Below are 19,758 nucleotides of genomic sequence, written 5' to 3' on the forward strand. Positions count from 1 at the left end.
ACACTCCTTTGTTCATGTCCAAAGCTTGGTGAAGATCTTGGTAGACAGGTGGTTGAAGGTGCAACTGCCAGGCGGGAGGTCTAGAGGAAGACCAAAGAGAAGATTTATGGATGTAGTGAGAGAGGATATGAAGGTAGTTGGTGTTAGAGAGGAGACTACAGAGAATAGGGTTAGACGGAGAAGGTTGAGCCACTGTGGCGACCCCTGAAGGGAAAAGCCGAAATGAAAAGAAGAAGATATACATATAAACCTACTTAAATTAATCTTCAAATAGACCTCCGCGCTCCCGTTTACCAGTCTGGAGGAAATCGGTGTATAAAAAGGATCTTGAATTTAGTTTTATTAAAATTGCGGGATTACCTCGGGGCGGAGAAGATCTGAGATTCAATCATTCGACTACTTAAATTGAGGCTTGTTTGAGAATTTCTTTTTTAATATGAATAAGTATACTGCGGAGAAGATCGGCTTGGCTGTGCGATTAAATCAAAAGGGCAGCAGGTGGAGCTTAGACTTCAAACAAATCTTTCCAAGTTCTTGTAGAAATCTTCTTGTCGTGGCAACTGGACTCGAATTTGATCACTTGAAGACGTTTCAGCCCTCATCCCAGGGGCTTCTTTGGTCCCAATGAGGTTTGGGGATATAAACTCTATCGGCCATCAGGTTGGAGATCGGGAAAGTCTGGCTTCTAAACTCCAGATCGGCCCGAGGACGCGGCGGCATCCCTACTCCTGGAGAAACTCCTGCTCCTACGTGCCCTTGCATGGGATGTCACTGATGCAACACAAATGACTCCAACAGCAATACCATCAGCTCCGTCTATTTAATAGACTTTATTAACCGGTGAGTGTGTGTATGTGTTTTCCCTTCAACGCCTGGCTGTTTTTGCAGCTGGATTTCATTGATTGTGACGTGAAATCCGTGACTGAAGCCGGCTAAGTGGTAATTATCCACGGCGCGTGGATAATCACTGTGGTTCCTTATGGGTAGCGCAGTCCGGTCACGATCCGGCGGCTGAGAAGGCACCAGAGGGCAGAGTCGCTCGGCTCTTTGATCGTAACAAGGCAGCTGAGAAATGTCCTGATTTGCACCGCTTTGATCAAATGAAGCTCCTTTTCACGAGGAAGAGTGACCACCCGCATTTTCAAGTGTGTATGTGTGTGTCTGTGTGTGTGCGTGTGCTATGTAAATACACCCGAGGTGGTGGTAAAAATAAAAAAAAAAATCCAATGAATATCTTTGAGTGTGTATGATGGAGGTGTTCTTACCGCACTCCTTCATGGGCTCATCAGACCAGTCCTTGCAGTCCTTCACGTTGTCACACACCTTGCTGCTGTCGATACACTCCCCGTTCTTACAGCGGAAATGTCTCGGTCCGTCGCACTTGGTCGCTGTTGGAACAACGTGGAGTTTTACACATCATCTCAAACCTAACCACTTCCTGTGTTAAGGATGGAATACACAGCATTTACAAAGTCAGAGGGACAGTGCTTGTTAGATGTTCTGGAGGAGTTTAGAATATCAGGTGGAAGAAAGGAGCAGGTGGAGAGGTTCAAGCACTGAGGGTCTGCAGTCCAGAGCACTGGAAAGGGTGGAGAAGAATTGGAGGAATTGGTGAAAGCAGGTTGGACGGGTGGTAAAAAGAACATCAGCCAGGAGGAAAGGAAAAGGGAGGTCCTCTGAGGGGGAGGAACGTGTGCATGAGTATCAGTCAGAGTGAAAGCAAAGGTGGAGAAGACAGGAGGCAGCAGAGGTGAAGTTATGGAGGTTCCTCTTTGAGTGAGGAGGATGGAGAGAATCAGGACAGTGCATGGTAGATGTTCATGGAGATCAAGTCACACTGTGATGGTTTGGACATGGACAGAGGAGGGAGGGACAAGATTTGAGTAGAAGGATGCTGAGGTTGGAGGGTTGAGAGGAAGACAAGTGAGGAGGTTTATGGATGGAGAGAGGGAAAGTTCAAAGAAGAGGGTGGAGAGAGGGTGAGACGGAGGCAGGTGATTGGCCGGGGCTAAGCCCCCAATTGCGAAGTTGGTGGTTCCATCCCTGATTCCTCCTGCCTGCAGGACTCTGAACCCCCAGATGTTCCAGATTGTCTGGTTAGTGCCCAGCATGCAGCCTGGGTGTGTAAACGCAATCCAGAGCAGAACGCTTTGAAACCACAAGGTAAAGAAGTTGTTCTCCAAGCGCAGACCATCGCAATCATTCTCTCTTCAATTGTGTAGAAATGTCCAACTTCATAATCTATGGTGAGATTAGCTCCCTGGCACCTTCCGTGTGTAAAATGATGTGGCCGATAAAAGAAACGTGACGTCTCGTAAACGCTGCCATGAATGTCGGCGCTCGAACGCGCAGCTCTAGCAGGCAATCGGCAGAGAAGCTGACAGTGTTTGCCCTCAACGGGACGCATGAATTATTCATACGGTCGTCTCCTGCAGGTCCAGACAGGTCTGCGTGTGCGGAGAAGGTGGGAGGTGACTGCTTCAGCTCGGGGTTTCATGAATGGGATTAAGTCAGTAGACGATATGTCTGAGGTGTCTTAGTATACGGGCAAATGGAAAGCAAATTTTTGAACAAGTATATATATGAATATGTAATAAACAGAGAAGTATGATAGACTGGAACAGGACATGTATGCTAGCTAGTGAGACAGTGGTGAGGTGGGCTGTTGGTGTAACAGAGAAATTCAAAGTGGTGTTGAGACTTTGTCAGAGATCAGCTCTGAGACCCTTCTTGTTTGCAGTGGTGATGGGCAGGCTGACACATGAGGTCAGACAGGAATCTCATTGGACCATGTTTGCAGATTAAATTGTGATGTGTCGTGAGAGCAGGGAACAGGTTGAGGAAAATCTAGAGAGGTACAGGTATGCACTGGAAAGGTGAGGAATGAAGGTTAGTTGTAGCAAGACAGGATATATGTGTGTGAATGAGAGGAACCCAGGAAGAACGATGAGGCTACAGGGAGTGGAGATCAAGAAGTTGGAGGATTTCAAGTACTTAAGGTTCAGAGAGTAGGAGAGTGTGGAAAAGAGGTGAAGAGACGGGTTCAAGCAGGCTGGAATGGGGGGAGAAAAGTGTCAGGGATGCGAAGAGATAGAAAACATTCAGCCGGAATGAAAGGAAAGGTGGAGGAGACAGTGGTGAGATGGTCTACAAGCAGCGACAATGACCAAAAGACAGGAGGCAGAGCTGGAGGTCACATACATGAACATGTTGAGGTTCTCTTTGGGAGTGACGAGAACGGATAGGATCAGAATGAGTCCAACAGAGGGACGGCACATGTTAAATGTTTTGGAGATGGAGTCAGACTGAGATGGATGGGTCAGGAACAGATGAGGGATAGTGAATATATCTGTAGACGGATGCAAGAATTGGAGGTCTAGAGAAAGATTAAAGAGAAGATTGATGGACTTAGTGACAGAGGATAGAAAGTTTGTTGGTTTGACAGAGGAGGATCCAGAAAACAGTGTTGGAGGGAGAAGGTTGATTCACTGTGGAGACCCCTGAAGGGAAAAGCCCAAAGGAAAAGAAGAATATGTCACAGGGGTACAGGACATGTATGACCAAGACAGAGTGATGACTGAGACGGTTTGGACATGAACACTCCTCTGTTCATGTCCAAACCATGATGAAGATCTGGGCAGAAGGTTGCTGAAGGTGGAGCTACCAGGCAGGAGGTCTAGAGGAAGACCAAAGAGAAGATTGATGGATGTAGTAGGAGAGGATATGAAGGTGAGAGAGAAAGGGATCCAGAGAATAGGGTTAGATGGCGAAGGTTGATTTGCTGTGGAGACCCCTGAAGGGAAAATCCCAAAGGAAAAAGAAGAAGATGAATATGTAGCAGAAAGGTAACTGACAGAATAACATATATAAGGACCTCATTATGAGAGTTGCTTCTGTATAGGTCAGAATGGAGAAGATGCACTAGAGTGGAAACTGCAGTGCATCCGGCTGGGTCGGATCCATCCGGGGGTCAGGGGCCGGTGCATACTCTCCAGGAAAAGTAGAACATTATCTGAGCTGCTGATCGTACCCCAGCTTGACTTTCAGAGTGACTCATAGTGTATTGTGCTGCCTCGAGAGTGAGAAAAATAAACCCATTCCAGGGACTCCACCAACTGCAGCATCTCTCCAGGCGTCCACCATTATTTATTTTATAAATACTAAAGCTATTATTGCATCAATGCAGGAATTAGCATGCAACTGTTAGCGCTACATAGTAATACTATCACAACAGAGAACAGAAACCTTGTTTAGCAGTTAGCATCTTGCACAAGTTCCCCGCATGCAAAAACACATTGGAAACTTCAAGTTGCAAATGATTTTAGACCGAAGCTAACAGAGGCTAGTATAATTAGCCGTGATGAGCATGCATCTTTCCATTTTAAAGGACACCTTCTCACTCTTGGCCGTTTGCTGTAACTGTCCTGAGCGACGTCAGAGGCGATACCTACTGTTGACGCAGCCGGCCTCGTCGCTGTAGTCCGGACAGTCGTGGACCTTATTGCACTGCTTGGTGCCGTGGATGCAGGAGCCGTCGCCACACTGGAACTCGTCGGGCCTGCAGGTGAGCAGGGCTGCGGGACACCAACAAAACCGAGCTCGTCAAAGGGACACAGCAGTAAGACTAGCGGTCATCTTCAGTCCACATTTGCACCCATACGTCCCTCAATCTCATTCTGTCCATGTCTAAAAAAAAGCCTTTATGTAGCGACTAATCATGGCAGACTACCCATTTTATTCCCTATTAAAACTTGCGTCCATGGAGCCGGCAAGCTCCCTGGCAGCATCTCCATACAATATTTAGGCGAGAAAGTAAGACACCCTAAAATTCAGCGTTATCAATACCGATGATTATTGGTGTGATTAGAACTTTTGCCAATATACTTAATTGATTTCCCCAGGGGGGGAAATAGCTTTTTTTTGAAAGATTAGAACTCGAAGACCTTCTATTCTAAAAAGTTAAAGGTATGTAAAAATTTATAAAAATGCATGCAACATATATACATATGTATTTACAAGTACATGTAATATTTTTTTTGGAAAGCGATGCTGTTATTGGGAAATGGGTGACAGACAAATGTTTGAGTTCAAATTCTCTTGCAGGATTCAGCACACGACAGTTGGGGGAACTTTGCCCTCTCTCTGGTCTTCAATGGATTAGTTGGTCCAGTTTTTCTACTGTTCGTTCATTCATTCATTCATTCATTCATTCATTCATTCATTCATTCATTCACAATAGTGCCTTTTCCTGCAGTCAGGGTCACTGTAGCCGATCTCACATATGGAGACATCCAACCATTCACACATATGGACAATGTAGGGTCTCCAGTGAACCTTCTAGATGTGTTTGGACTGTGGGAGGAACCTGAAGATCCCTGAGGAACCCCACGCAGACACGGGGAGAACATGGAGGCTCCACACAAGAAGACCTCCTTTGGGAATCCAACCTTTTTGGCTCCAGAAGGAGCGAAATCAACCAATGTGGATTTACTCCGATTAACGGCAGTCGTTTGATGGATCACCCCAAAGCGCCGCGTCTCGCAAGCAGGCGCCGGCGTTTGTTTTTCGGCAGGTTCGTTCAATCACTTCTCTTTTTAAACTTTCAGCCCCGTCGGGGAGCATGATGGATGACCGAGATAACGAGCGCACGATCACTGTTTCGGGGTTTCTCGAACAAAACACCGTTTGAACTTCCACGACGACCAAAAAAACGCCACGTTCGGGTCGAAAGACGCATTTCCGACCCTCGGGCGAGAATGTTTTTAGGACGAGCGTTTTACGACAAATCAGGACCGTCGTTATAGAGTGCAGATTCTGTGAGCTGGTGTCTGAGCTCAGCTAATTATGATTAATCCCCGGGATGAAAAATCCCAATAATGAATCGGCGTCTGCAGAGATTTTGACGGGATTCATCTGGCTCCGTTCCTCATCTTTGTGAACCTCCGTGGCACTGGAAGAAGTTTTTGCTAGAACATTTCAGGAATGAGGCTTCTTGGAGCACTGGGACAACAGAAGGACCAGGGAACTTTTGTTCCTGGACCATCTTAGCTCCTACTCAGAAGACACACACATTACCAGATACTTCTTTTGAGCTGAGGAGCACCATTCAAAAACCTCTCCTGGTCGCTGCTCAGATGTTTTCTTGGGACAAAATGGACAGAAGGAGAGAGAAATGGAGTGACCAAGAGGTCCAAGCTCTTCTGGTCCGCTACACTTCGGAGGGGTTTCCAGGGATTGAAGAGGAACATCTACATTTTGGCCAGAGTAAGGATGGAGTCAGGGTTCTTTACATGGTGAAGCAGTGCAGGGAGAAGATAACACTCCAACCATCTGATAGTCCATGGTTATTATTCCATGAATGCTGTGGCAGCTTCACCTCCATGGTCCATCTTCTTCTTTGATGGTTTGTTTTGAGTGTGGAGCTGAAGGTGGTCTTCCCCATCATCCATAACCCCCTCTCTGGTCTTCCTCTAGATCTCCTGCCTTGCAGCTCCAACCTCAGCATCCTTCTACCCAGACCTTCACCGTCCGTCTTCTGTCTAACATGTCTGTGGAGCTTCTCAGTCATCCAGGTCATGATGTATTGTTGTTGAAATCTTCCTGTCTTGGCAGGTGGACTTGAATTCTTCACTTGAAGATGTTTCACCTCTTATCTGAAAGGCTTCTTTAGTTGTGGAACTACTGAAGAAGCTTCTGGGATGAGGAATGAAAGGTCTTCAAGAGAAGAAATTCAAGTCCAGCTTTCCTCAAGAACTCCAAGTCTAAACCTTCTCAGTGTGACTTCATCTGCATAACATCCACAAAGTACTGTTCCTTCACATTTTCAGCCCTTCCTTCTGTCTTATCTCCAGCGTCTCCAAACCAGACACCATGTCTACTCTTCACTTCATCCATATTCTGAGTGTGTCCACAGGAAGGAGAGCAGACTTTGATTTAACTTGTAAAATATAAAGTACCAATAATGAAACAGAAATAATCACGGAGCTGTTTCCAATCTTGCTGTTATTGTCGAGAGATCCGTGAAAAAAAAAAAAGTCATTTTCTCCTCACTTTATATTTGTCTGGTTTGAAAACCTGAGCTTACACATTCAGCTTTTTTCTTTCTTTCTCCCAGCAAAAAGTTGTTGAAATCAAGGACATTTTAAAACTTGTCTGAAGGCCTTTGGCTTGGATTTAGCAGAACACAAAGGGGAACTGCCACCACAGGATTTTAGAATTAATGCCCAAAAAAGTAAAAAGAAAAATGGAAATTCACTCATCCCTGCACAGGATGTTAAAGCCTATCCCAGCAGTCATTGGACAAGAGGCAGGTTCCCTCTGGACCAATCAGAGGGCCAAATGTAGAGATGTCCAACCACTCACCCTCTCATTCACATGTCTGGACAATGCAGGGTCTCTATGAACCTTCTGCATGTGTTTGGACTGCGGGACGAACCTGGAAAACCCCGAGGAACCCCACGCAGACACAGGGAGAACATGGAGACTCCAAACAGAGAGGAACCCCTTGGGAATCCAAGCAGGGACCTTCTGGCTGTGGTGGAAGCGCGAACTTCTGCGCCATTATGTGTCGTAAACCAGAGTTCAATAAGACAGTGGATATAACAGAGGGTCAGTATGTGGAGTGAGTTTTAAAGACCCACTGGATATTCAGACAGTTTATCCCCTTTTAGCATCACTTTGGAAATGTAAACTGATAAAATTGCTTTTCTAGGACAAGTAGTGTATCACCGAACCGTATTATGCCGACCATCAGGCGCGCTGTGTTATAAAGCGCAATATCAATGAAGGGGTTTATTTTCATACATAAGGCGTGCTGGGTTATAAGGCAAGTGATAAAACATATGGTATATCAAACAAAAAAAAAACATCACTTTCGTCAATTTTTATTCATCTCGCTTTGTTCCCTCGTTTGCTTTTCTTTACTTTGTGCAGTTCATCTGCTTGCTTCCTCCACTTCCATACCATTGATTCATTCATGTTGAATTCATTGGCGACTGCTCGGTTCCCATCATCTACTGCCTGACTGACAGCCTTGAATATGAATTCCGCTTCGTCAGCAGGTGCCATTTTTTGGGGTCCTCCTTCATTAATACACAGGACAAGGTGTTTCTGCCCCTCGTGCCAAAATGGGAGGTAAAAACAAGCCAAGAAGCCCAATCCAGGCTGTAGGGAAGCTAGTTAAAACAAACAACAAGCTAGCTACCAGCAACAAAACTATATAGCTGATCCAAAAGCTAACTCTTTCTTTAGCAACCTGCCTCGCTACCATGCTTCCTCCTTAGCCACAACTGCTCACTTGCTCGCTTGCTCCATCCCAACTCAGTCAATAGGGCAACGACAGACTTTGCGTAATGCAGAATAATATTCTGTCAAAGCACGGCACGTACCGCTTTTACAAAAAGTAGCGGAGGTAAGCGAACAACGTTGTGTTCTCTGCTTGGTTTTATGGTTGCCAGCGATAGCGAGTGTGAGGTTGGAACAACATTGTATTTCAGTTGTCTAACGTCGTCTGGGGTTGCAACCCATAGTGAACCAAGGACCGACTTAGACACGGCGTCCTGTATCAGGTGGGAACGACCCGACAATCAGTCAAGCGGAGCGGCTTGGTCGCTTACCAAAGTTGGTCTAAAAAGATTTTGACAGATGTTTGAGCGCAGTGTACTGCATGAAATTGGTTGGAGGTCAGTAAGCGCAAGAATTCATACGGAAGGCGCAGTGGATTATAACATCTGATTTTTGAGAACATTTAAGGATTTTACTAGAGCCTTATAGTGCAAAAATATGGCACAAAACATCTACACTAGCGTGTATCTTCTCTCCGGCAACAACAACAAACACGGCTGCTCCTGTGGATCAAACGCGTTGTAACATCTGCGCCAATTAGACACGGCCTCTCAGCTAAGCTACATAGCGCGCGATCTCCGATACGTGCAGGTACACCTTCCCTGGCTAAGTCCTCATCCTTATGTTGTGCCGCCGCTGTCATCTCCACACGAGTGGTGTGAGGGAGAGGATGAGACCAGATGGTGCTCCGGCTAGCTGAAGGACCTTCACCTCCCACGCACAGCTCTTCCGTCTGGATCCTGCAGTTGCGCGGCAACACGTGATAAAGTTAGCATTGATCTTCACTTAAATCACAACACGGTTTGGATCTGGTAGCTACGCCTTTTGAAGGCGGTATGTTGTTTTAGATGGAGATACACGAAAGCACCGCCGCATCACGACTGGCTGACACGTTCTTGTCTCTCGGTGAAAACTGTAAATGTTTGTTTTTCTGCAGCTCGCCGAGCAGGTGCAGCTGAGACATGCTCAAAATGGGACGACCCTCCAGAGAGCCAACTTGTTGTCATGGATTTGCGTCCAACTGCTCCATGCGTGTTCCTCTTAAAGAGAAAGTGTGTCAACTATGTCATGTTGGTGCTGCATGGAGGAATTATATGAGTTTCAGGAAGCAAACAAATGTTCTCATCGGCTGCTTTCAGATAGAAAAGTTCCAACGAGTCCATCTCCAATTTGGTTCCAGGAAGTAGCCTCCTCCAGGGGAACCCTCTAGTTTTGCATTCCCACAGGGAGTGAGGGACCTCGGTAGTGTGAAGCGCACCTAAAGGTCCACAATCGAAAACAAACCACTTCCCAAAGAGGAAGACGACACGGGCACCACAGAGGTGGCGTTCATCGAATAACAACCATGGACTATCAGTTTGTTGAAGGGGTTGTCGTCTGAGGAACCCTGTTGGCTATTAGCCAAATCCACTTATTCTGGCCAAAATGTAGATGTTCCTCTACGAGCCTTGGAAACTCCTCTGAGGCGCAACAGGCCAGAAGACCTTGGACCTCCTGTCAGCCCATTCCTCCCTGCTTCTGTCCATTATGAGAAACCACAAAAGAGTTTAAAAATGGCGCTCTGCAAGAGGTATCTGGTAATGGGCGCAGGTTACGAGTTTCACCAAACCCCTAATGCACTAGACCAGTGGTTCTTAACCTGGGTTCGATCGAACCCCAGGGGTTCGGTGGGTCAGTCTCAGGGGTTCGGCGGAGGTCAAGACACACATTGGTGATGACATCACCGGCCGCAGGTGATCACGCTACATAGCTCGGCCTATCCGTGCTGCAGGGATTTTGGCGCGCTCAGTTGTAGTAACTTGTGACTGTCGTGATGGTACATCATGTGATTTCTTATTTAATATTTGAATCCCTTCATACTAATTATGTCGGGCAAAAAAAGAAAGCGGTCGGAAGAATACGTACGATACGGATTCACATGTATGACGGAACGTGATTGGAATCGATGTCCTAACCGCATGATTTGGAATGACAAGATGAGCAATTCTAGTCCAGCACCGGCAAAACTAAGGGAAGGCTTCCTTCAGCTGCATGGAGATGGGAACTACAAGAACATAGCGCTTGCTGAATTCAAGGTGAAGGGAGCCAGATTCGATGAAAAGGCCACTCTGCCTGTTCTTTGTACCCATCAACGAAACGATCCTCGATCCAATAAAGAAGGGTTCGGTGAATGCGCATGTAAAACAGGTGGGGTTCAGTACCTCCAAAAAGGTTAAGAACCACTGTACTAGACCCTGCCTTGGAGCAGGAGCTGAACCAACACACCAAGAAACAGCGTCATTCCTGAACAGGTTCTGGAGCTGTTGCAGTCGGCAATAATCTAAAGACACTGGGACTTTACTCACGGCAGTTGGCTTCGTCAGATTTATCCTTGCAGTCGGCGTCGCCGTCACATTTCCAGCTCATGCGGACGCATTCGCCGCTGCCGCACTGGAACTCCCCGGCCGGGCAGCGCGGCTTCTGCGGTTCCGTCCTGCGGCTGCAGCGCTCCATGGACTCGTCCGACTTGTCCTTGCAGTCGGGGTCGCCGTCGCAGCTCCACAGCGCGGGGATGCACTCCGAGTCGTTGCAGCGAAACTCGTGCTGGCCGCAGGTCGGCGCCGAGCACTTCTCCTCGTCGCTGCCGTCGCCGCAGTCGTCGTCGCCGTCGCACACAAATATCGGTGACACGCACTTCCCGTTGCGGCACTGGAAGTCAGTGGAAGGGCAGGCCTTGGCGTCTACAGGGGACACAAAACAAAAACACAAGGGGCGAGTTGAAAACATCAGCGGGTAGCGGTTGTGTGAGGAGGCCGACAGAAAATGTTTCCAGACGAGGCATACGCGTGGGAGGAGATCAGAGGAAATATACAATTATCACTGCATATATTTCTGAATCCCGGCGGGAGCGGGGACGGATGCAGTATCTCCATCTTTAGTTTCAACATTGCGTTAATAAGCACATAAGGGCTAAAAAAATACACAGAAGTGGAATGGGGGATTATTAAAGAGCATTGCCTCGAGTCTATAGTATAAATCTGCAATCACACTAGTTCATAAACGTGTTTATGGTATGTTAGGAGTGTGTGATGGAGCAACAACAGCAATGGGTGTGTGTCAGTGAGGTGCAGTCAGGAGAGGCCCTGCCTCACTTGCCAATCTTGCAAAGAAAGTCAAATAAAAAAGATGTTTATCTCTTAGTGAGCTTTCATTTAAATTCAGTTTTGTTTTTATTCAAAATGGCTGGATTTTCACATTTACTGTTCAATGACTGAGAAGAGACGTGTGGTGAGGCAGCAGACTGTTGAGCCTCAACAACGGCTGACTGCTGGCATGCTCTGCAGTAACACCCTACTGCTGTCTCTGTATGTCGCGATTAAAATTCATGAATTCGGCGGTGATGCCTGACCTAAACTCAAGGACACTCTGGAGGTAAGGCGTTTTAAAGGGTTTATTTTACAAGGAAGATAAATGGAGGGTCTGTGTGGGGTCGAGGTTGTTTCTTGGGTCAAGTCACTGGAGTCCTGGGAACCAGGAAGTGGCGAAGGGCCGACCCCCGGGAACTCAGAACTGGTGCGTAGAGAAGCGTCGAATTCTGGGCGTGGAGGAATCCTAGTCTGGGACAGGCGGCTAGCATATACCAAGGTGGGAAGAAGTTGGGGACGCTCAATTCTGGACTCAGGAATGAAACAGAGACAATGGATCTTATCTCAGAGGGGAAGATCCACCGTGAAGCAACGAATGACATGCAGGAGAGGGATCGGTGTGGAGGTACCCACTGTAGACAAACAAACTGGAGCCGAAGCGCTGGCGGTGAGCTACTCTTAAGCTCAGCCTCACAAGGCCTCATGATCCGCATAACCCTAAGCCTAACCCGGCTGAAATAATTTTCCTGCTCAATCAGGCTCACTGGTGAACGACTGACGTGAAAGGAGCTGCACACAGATGCGTAACCTTGGAACCCAACAAAAATGATTAAACACTTTTGCTCAAGAAATATATTTCCAATTTGTCAACAACTGCATGTGTGTTACTAGTTTCTTAAAACATTGCAGAGAGCCGCAAAGTGAGGCACGCAGGTCTCCTGCCTCATGGTAGGCGTGCCTCACCAGCCATGAACCTCACCACACGTCACTAGTGTGTGTGTGTGTGTGTGTGGGTGTGTGTGTGTGTGGTGTCTGGGTGTGTATCACCGCCTAGGCAGCTTTTCAGGGACAAGTAAAAGGCTCTGAAAGACGACGGGATGATGCATAATTCATTTTTAGTTCACCATATATGCGATGTGTCTATCTGCGTACGTTGTTATTACCGCTAATCCCAGTGGTGACTTTATCTCACGCCGGCCAGGTTGGACGGATCCATTTGAATCATGAGTTTTGTTCAAATAATAAAAAAAAAATCACTTGTGCTTTGTCGTTGCTCTCCTCACCGCGGCGACCGGAATAAGCACTTAGCTCTCTTCCTCTCACCGGCGCCGAGGGGACTCATTATGATAATGGCCTATCGGATTCCCCGCTAGCCACGGCTGCTAGCGCGGTAATCATCTCCTTGCCGAGCGATTTAATTAACGAGAACGCGTAAACAAAAACAGGGGCACGTAGGAGGGTCACGGAAGGCGCTAATGCAAACAATTAGACCGAGTTATTTAGTGGTTAAAAAAAGCACTTGTTTAAATTATTAGTACTTGTTATGTGTAGTTATTCATTCTTGTTTACTTCTCAGAGGATCCTTCATGCCATTTAAAGCAGCTGATAGTGTGTGTGTGTGTGTGTGTGTGTGTGTGTGTGTGTGTGTGTGTGCTTTTGTTAGCATTAGCAAGATGGGTGTTCTGTTCCGGCCTCTGGTGAGAAGAAGTTCCTGGCTGTGCGCCTCGGGGTTGGAAGTAACTTCAGACCGAGGCGAAGCGAGAAAGCAGCAGATCCGCTGCTCCACGGCGTCCTTGCAGCAAAAGAACACCGAGACGACGAATTCCACATTCGAAACTTCATATTTCTGCAAAATATCCGTGATTTTTGCAGTTCCCTGGAGTCCAGCAAGACCTGGACTGAAGTGAGACTCGTTCTCTACCCGCGGCTCTTCGGTTTGGGAGATGTTCACTTCTACCTTTGAATATTTTCACATTCATCGCTACCAAAAAAATGCCACCAATTTTAGGATTCTTTTTCTCCTGTGGGCTGCTCCCTCCAGGGGTCCACAGCCAATCACCTGCTTCCATATAACCTTCTCCTCTCACACCCAAGAAAACTCCTCTTCTCTCCCCTCAATCCATAATCCTCCTTTTTGGTCTTCCTCCAGACCTCCTCCAACCTCAACCTCCACCTTCTGTATCTTCACTTCCTGTAACCTCACATTCAATCAAGACCTTGTCTTGTCTAATGTCATGAATGATACTGGTCTATCATTCAAGTCCTCCTCCTGCTGCTGTTCCCCCGGTTTGTTCAGAAAAGTGTTTACAGCACATTGTGGCATTTGTTTTCCCCCAACAAACAGTGCTTTACAGTACACGCAGCACTTAGGGGAGGAGAATTGGGGATTAGGGCTAGCATTTACCAGTTAGGGATTCGGGTTGGGGTTAGTGATTAGGGATTGGGGTTAAGGGCCTGGGTTAGCGGTTAGGGTCAGCAGTTAGTGGTTAAGGATTGGGGTTAGGGGTCAGGGATAGCAGTTAGCGGCTAGGGATTGGGATTAGGGGTTAGTGGTTAGGCATTAGGGTTAGGGTTAGCAGTTATTGGTTAAGGATTGGGGTTAGGGGTTAGAGTTAGCAGTTAGGGATTGGGGTTAGGGTCAGCGGTAAGGGGTTAGGGGTTGGGGATAGGATTAGAAGTTAGGGTATGAAATTAGCAGTTAGTGGTTGGGGTAGGGGTAAGGGTTAGCAGTTAGCGGTTAGGGATTGGGGTAGGGGTTAGGGTTAGCGGGTAAGGATTGGGGTTAAGAGTTAGGGTTAGGGAGGTGGGTTAAGGGTTGGGATATGGGTTAGGATTAGGTATAGAATCCCCTCTTATTCCCCCACCGCCACCACCACCCACCCCAGCAGCGCAAGAGACAATTTTTGCCTGCTAAAAGACCAGTTTCTCTCATTTTCATGCTAGGTTCGCCGGCGAGTGGGACCTGATTCGATTGTCAATAAATCAATGAAGGTCACAAGGGCTCGTTGGGGAAGCATCCAACTCTGTATCCACGAATATCCTTTCATGAAATTAAAATGTGTAACATCAGTCAGGCTTTTTCCCAAGGAAGACCAGATCGGTCATGGAAAACAAGAACCTCGTAAGCCTTTGGTCAAGCTTTTAAAAGTCAGAGCGTAGTAAGCTTTGGTTTATTTGCCGAGCATGGCAATGATCCGAAATTAATAAAATAAAATTGCAGTGAATAGTCACCCTTGATAAGTATGCTTATTTAATTTGGACATATTGATTTCTAGAGAGGCCAAAGAAGAGGTACACGAAACAAGGTACCCACTGGCTTCGCCCCTAGTGGTACAATTTATACCTATAGCCTAAAAGTGATCAGATTGCGTGTCATATGTAGGACTAGTGTATGTTTTATTCCAGAGGTGCACGGGCAACACAAGGGTACTTTAGTGGTGAGTTGCCACACAGCCCACATCTCATCACCTGGCTATTTAGGATCTGACACACCAAACAAACTCCTCGATCCATCAGTGAGAAGGCCAAACAAGCTTTCTTGTGAAGAAAAGGGGTGAGTGGGTGGTGGAGGTTGAAGGAGAAGACAGGTGCTCAGATGAGGACACGGGGTGGTCGGACAGGCGACAGATGTGAGTGGGGAAAAAGCCTTATCCGCTGAAAGCAGATAAAGGCAGCAGGGGTGGGTGGCAGATGTTTGTGGACACAGATTAGATGAGATTAGAGCTCAGAACCGGTAACAGACATCCATATGTCAGAATTTAATTAAAATGACAGTTACGAAAGTACCGTGTCTGTTACGAATGCAGCCCCTTTATTTGTTTTTTTTTGCAGGAGGATCCCTCAATAAATAATACGGGGAAACCAGATAGTGATTTGGACCAGAGAGTTCTACCAATTAGAAATCTGAGCACATAATCTGGACTATATACCCTATTACATCTTGACAGCAACCCTCTCCACCCGTCAGGTGTTGTGCTTACGTAGGGGGTCATTCTATTCACCAGCTCCAAACTGAACAGCTGACAGTTAATAGATGTTGGACGGAGATAGGGCTTATCAACGACCTTGAGCGGAAGGACAACTAGTCTATCCTGGAGTATATAGGAGTCCATAGGAGTCCAAGCCATGTTGTTATTATTACGAGAGAGGTCACGGTCGCAAAAGCAGAAAGTGAAGTTCGTTCATAAAGCCCTTCTTGACTTGTTGCTTTTCGATGTTGCCTCGTGCGCATATTTAAACACACTCTCTGAACTCTGGTGGCAGAAAGCAAGTTGCCAACTAGTTGAAGGGCAAAGGGGAGCTCAGGTTCTGGCCTGGGACTTGGCAATATCACCTCAGGGGACCCAAATGGAAACCCTCGACTCAGCCATTCAGCACATTCTAGTAGCATGCAGAGAATGGGGACTAAATTAAATCAGGGAAACATGCAAACCAAAAGTTATTAAACCAAGATCCCTTCCTGTGCGCAGATCTATCTTTACGGAAAGGTATGCCAATCAGTGCTGGGTAGTACCAGAGTCTTGAAAGAATACAACAAGATGTAATCCATCTCAGGAGGACGACCCTGTTTCAGCAGACATCTAAATAGCGTACATGTGCACACAATAAACCAACAACACCGAATCGTGTACTCAGGAATGATCCAAACACAGGCGATGCAGCTTCGCATTTGTTTGTGTGCATGTACTCGCTCCAATTCAGCTATGCTGAACTCGGGTCGAATGAACTTGAGAAAACTTTCGCCTTCTATTACCATGAACGGGAGAGCTGCCTTGAAGCAGAATGCTACACCTGTGGGTATTTTTTTTCGCTGGCTTAATGGGCCGTAAGGCCGACAAGCTACATGTTCATCTGTTTTATGGAATATCAATATCCGTGCCTTATTCTTCCCACAAAAGCATCCATAAAATACATCTGAGACGAGTCGGGCGTGCCTCGTACTATCAGACACACAAGGGTGATCGCAAACAAATCACCATCTGCATTCATGAGAATTGATGGGGGAAATAAAAACCCAGAAGTGAAAAACGGGAAAAGAATGTTTATGTATTCAGTACTCGAAAAGAAGCCAACCCCCACCCACCTCCACCCCGCAAGAATCACCAAGATGCAGAGTTTCTAAATGCGGTAGCACTACCCATCAGTTTTCCAGCGCCAAAGCTCCAACCTGACAAAGCAGAACCTGCCTCCAGAGAGTCCGGACACAACATTGAGCCCTGATTTACAAGCTAAATGTCACGTCTGAAAAAGAGCTTTCAAACCGAGTATTGCATCATCCTGGGTAGAACATTGTCTCTACAGTCCCACGTTGATAATATCACCTAATTCTATCCACAGTATCAACAGGCTCGGCCCCTTCTTCGCTTCCACAGCCCTGTCACCTCCAGGACGGATCACTGCAATGCCATTCTTCTGGGTCCATTCTTCCCACAACCTCCTCCACATCCCTCCTCCTTGTGATCGCCACGCCAACAGCTGAAAATCTTTATTTTTCTAGACATTTTAGAAGGTGAACTTGGGTTTAGTTAAGCGGCCACAAATAAACTATATTGCTATTAGATGCAGTATTTCCCTTAAGGATGCTCCTAGAGAAGTATTGAGAAGGTCAGAGGGAGCTGCATTTTGCCCTAGTAGACCTCAAAAAAAGCATACGAGAGGGTGCAGAGAGGAACTCTGGTATTGTATGACAAAGACTGGGGCAGGACATGTATGCCAGCTGTGAGACAGTAGTGAGGTGTGCTGTAGGTGTAACAGAGAAGTTCAAGGTGGAGGTGGGACTCCATCAGGGATCAGCTATGAGCCTTCGTGTTTGCAGTGGTGATGGACTAGCTGATAGATGAAGATAGGCAGGAATCTCCAGGGATCATGATGTTTGCAAATGACACTGCGATCTGTAGTGAGAGCAGGGAGCAGGTCTGGAGAGGAGAGGAACGAAGGTTAGTCGCGGCAGGACAGAATATGTGTGAGAATGGAAGGGACCAGAGTGGAGATGAAGAAATTGGAGGTGTTGAAGTACGTAGGGTCAATGGAGAGTGTGGAGAAGAGGTGATGAAGCAGGTTCGAGGAGGTTGGAACGGCTGGAGAAAAGTGTCAAGGGTGATAAAAGATTATCAGCCAAAATGAAAGGACAGGTGGTGAGACCAGCTATGCTGTATGCATGGAGACACTGGCACTAAAGAAAAGACAGGAAGTCGCAGAGATGAAGATGTTGAGGGGATGGAGAGGATCAGGAAGGAGTCCATCAGAGGGTAGATGTTCTTAAGGTAAAGTCACACTGAGATGGCTTGGACATGGACTATATATGGAATATATTGAAAAAAATATATAAAAAAGCCAATCCCAGCTGTGACTTGGCGAGAGGCAGGGTCCAGCCTAGACCAATCACAGGGCAGGATATTCTACATTGGCTAATGTAGCATTTACCCCACCATTTCTGTTACAACCATGACAAAAGCTAACAGTCAGAGGGAATGCTAACCTGACATTTAAGTTTTGTGTGTGTGTGTGTGTGTTCAAGAGAGAGTGTGTTTGCACCAGATAGCAAGAGCCCACTGAGAGCCGAGCATCACGTCTCGGCCAGGGCGTCAGAAGTTTCCTTCCCGTTTTCCACCGCGTCACCCGCCGTAGAACTCTCCGCCTCGGCGGATTCGCTGATTCGATAACTTCTCCTCGTATCTCCTGTCTGAGGATGAGCCGGCTTAAGTCCGACTTTCAGAAGCCCGAAGATTAAAATGATTCTCGGAAATCCCACTTCAGTGGTGCGACTCTTCTGACGGCCGGAATACCATGAATACTAACGGTTATGTCCATTACGCAGCTGCAGGCTAACAAATGAAGGAGACGTCCATGTTCAACAAGGTGATGAAGAGCATTTGGGGTGAACACACACACACACACACACACACACACACACACACACACACACACACAGTTCATGCGGTAAAGTCCAATTAACCTCCTTGAATTTCCTTCCTCCACTCCTTGGACTGAGCTAGAACTGCTGGCAAACGTCTAATTACTGATAAAACAATTATTTCACTGTGTGTGATTAATAAGGGAATTAGTGTAATTAATAAAGTAATTAATTACATATCAAAGTGAAGACGCTTTAAGTTGATTCTAGGATGAGGCAAGTAGCTGTTAGAGATGTACTTTGGGTAAATCAATGCGGTGCCCTTTGAAGTAGTGTTAACATACGTGTGTGTGTGTGTGTGTGTGTGTGTGTGTGTAAACGCAGACAAACAACTTGACATGCGGCCCCCTCTCCGGGGGTTCTTGCAAAAGTGTTTATCAGTGCTTTGGCTGCATTAAACCTTTGAAGCCTCAATGTGGGAAGATATCAGCCCTGCAGACACACACACACACACACACACACACACACACACTGCTTTATGCCCACTGGAGGAGACAAACAGACAGTGAGGAGCGATGAGTTTCTGAATAGATTTATCAGTGGCTGACAAACAGAAGGGCGCCGGGGTTCCACCAGGATTCGGGGCGTCGGTGCAAAAAAAAGGCAGTGGAACCTCATTGATGTCCCATTGGAGGAAAAAAAAAAAGGAATTGCACCGGCATGTTTATCTGGCGCGTCTTAAATATACATTTTTATGTTTTTTCTGATCAAAACATCTGTTGAATGTGGCTGAAAGACCAGCAGAAGAAGAAGAGCAGCTGCAGGGATGCGTCTAATTGCTGGGATGTGAAATCAACTCACAATGCATGGAGAGCAGGAGTCAGGAGAAGAAGAGCCCTCTACTTGCCATTCATTCATTCATTCATTCATTCATTCATTCATCCTGAAGTCTGGAGCCAAACCCAGCTGGGCGAGAGGTGGGGTTCATCCTGGACCATCTCAGGGGCCACATAGGGGGGACATCCAACCATTCACTCCCTAAGTTGGACAGTTAAGTGTCTCCTGCATGTGTGTGAGGAACCTTGAGGAGAACATGGAGATTCCACACAGAAAGGTGGCAATCCAACCAGAGAACTTCTGGCTGACCTTTACAAACAGAGGCAAAGTTCTTCACATCGGAAGCAACCTGAGGAATGATCTTCTTCTGAGCTTGGCGCTTTTTGGTCAGTCTGAAGATAAAAACCCTCCAGCATCATGGAGGTCTTCTACCTGTCTCCTTATCTCGTAACTTCTGGGATCTCAACAGAAAACCAGGTGGAACTAGGTGTTCCTCAAAGCATCATTGGTAAAGCTTTGTTTGAAAGAAACAAGCGGCTGCATCACACCTAGGAGACCACGCCCTCCATCCATCCAGGAAGACACTCATTTAGCATGGTG

The 19,758-nt window shown here is 46.8% G+C and overlaps 1 protein-coding gene across 3 annotated transcripts in view; it reads right to left on the reverse strand.

The window, feature by feature from the left end:
* Positions 1-19,758, reverse strand: part of lrp8 (low density lipoprotein receptor-related protein 8, apolipoprotein e receptor) — a 195,939-nt gene that overhangs the window by 50,115 nt on the left and 126,066 nt on the right. For all 3 annotated transcript variants that reach the window (XM_086162051.1, XM_086162053.1, XM_086162050.1), the window contains exons 5-7: positions 10,689-11,063; positions 4,452-4,574; positions 1,266-1,388 (exon numbers count right to left, since the gene is read on the reverse strand). In XM_086162051.1, coding sequence (XP_086018177.1) covers positions 1,266-1,388; positions 4,452-4,574; positions 10,689-11,063 — 621 coding nt within the window. The remainder of the gene's footprint in view (positions 1-1,265; positions 1,389-4,451; positions 4,575-10,688; positions 11,064-19,758) is intronic.

Source organism: Fistularia commersonii, chromosome 16, assembly GCF_037954325.1.
Source record: "Fistularia commersonii isolate RoL2024-O1a breed Wild chromosome 16, RoL_Fcom_v1.0, whole genome shotgun sequence".
Classification (NCBI taxonomy): Eukaryota; Metazoa; Chordata; class Actinopteri; order Syngnathiformes; family Fistulariidae; genus Fistularia; species Fistularia commersonii.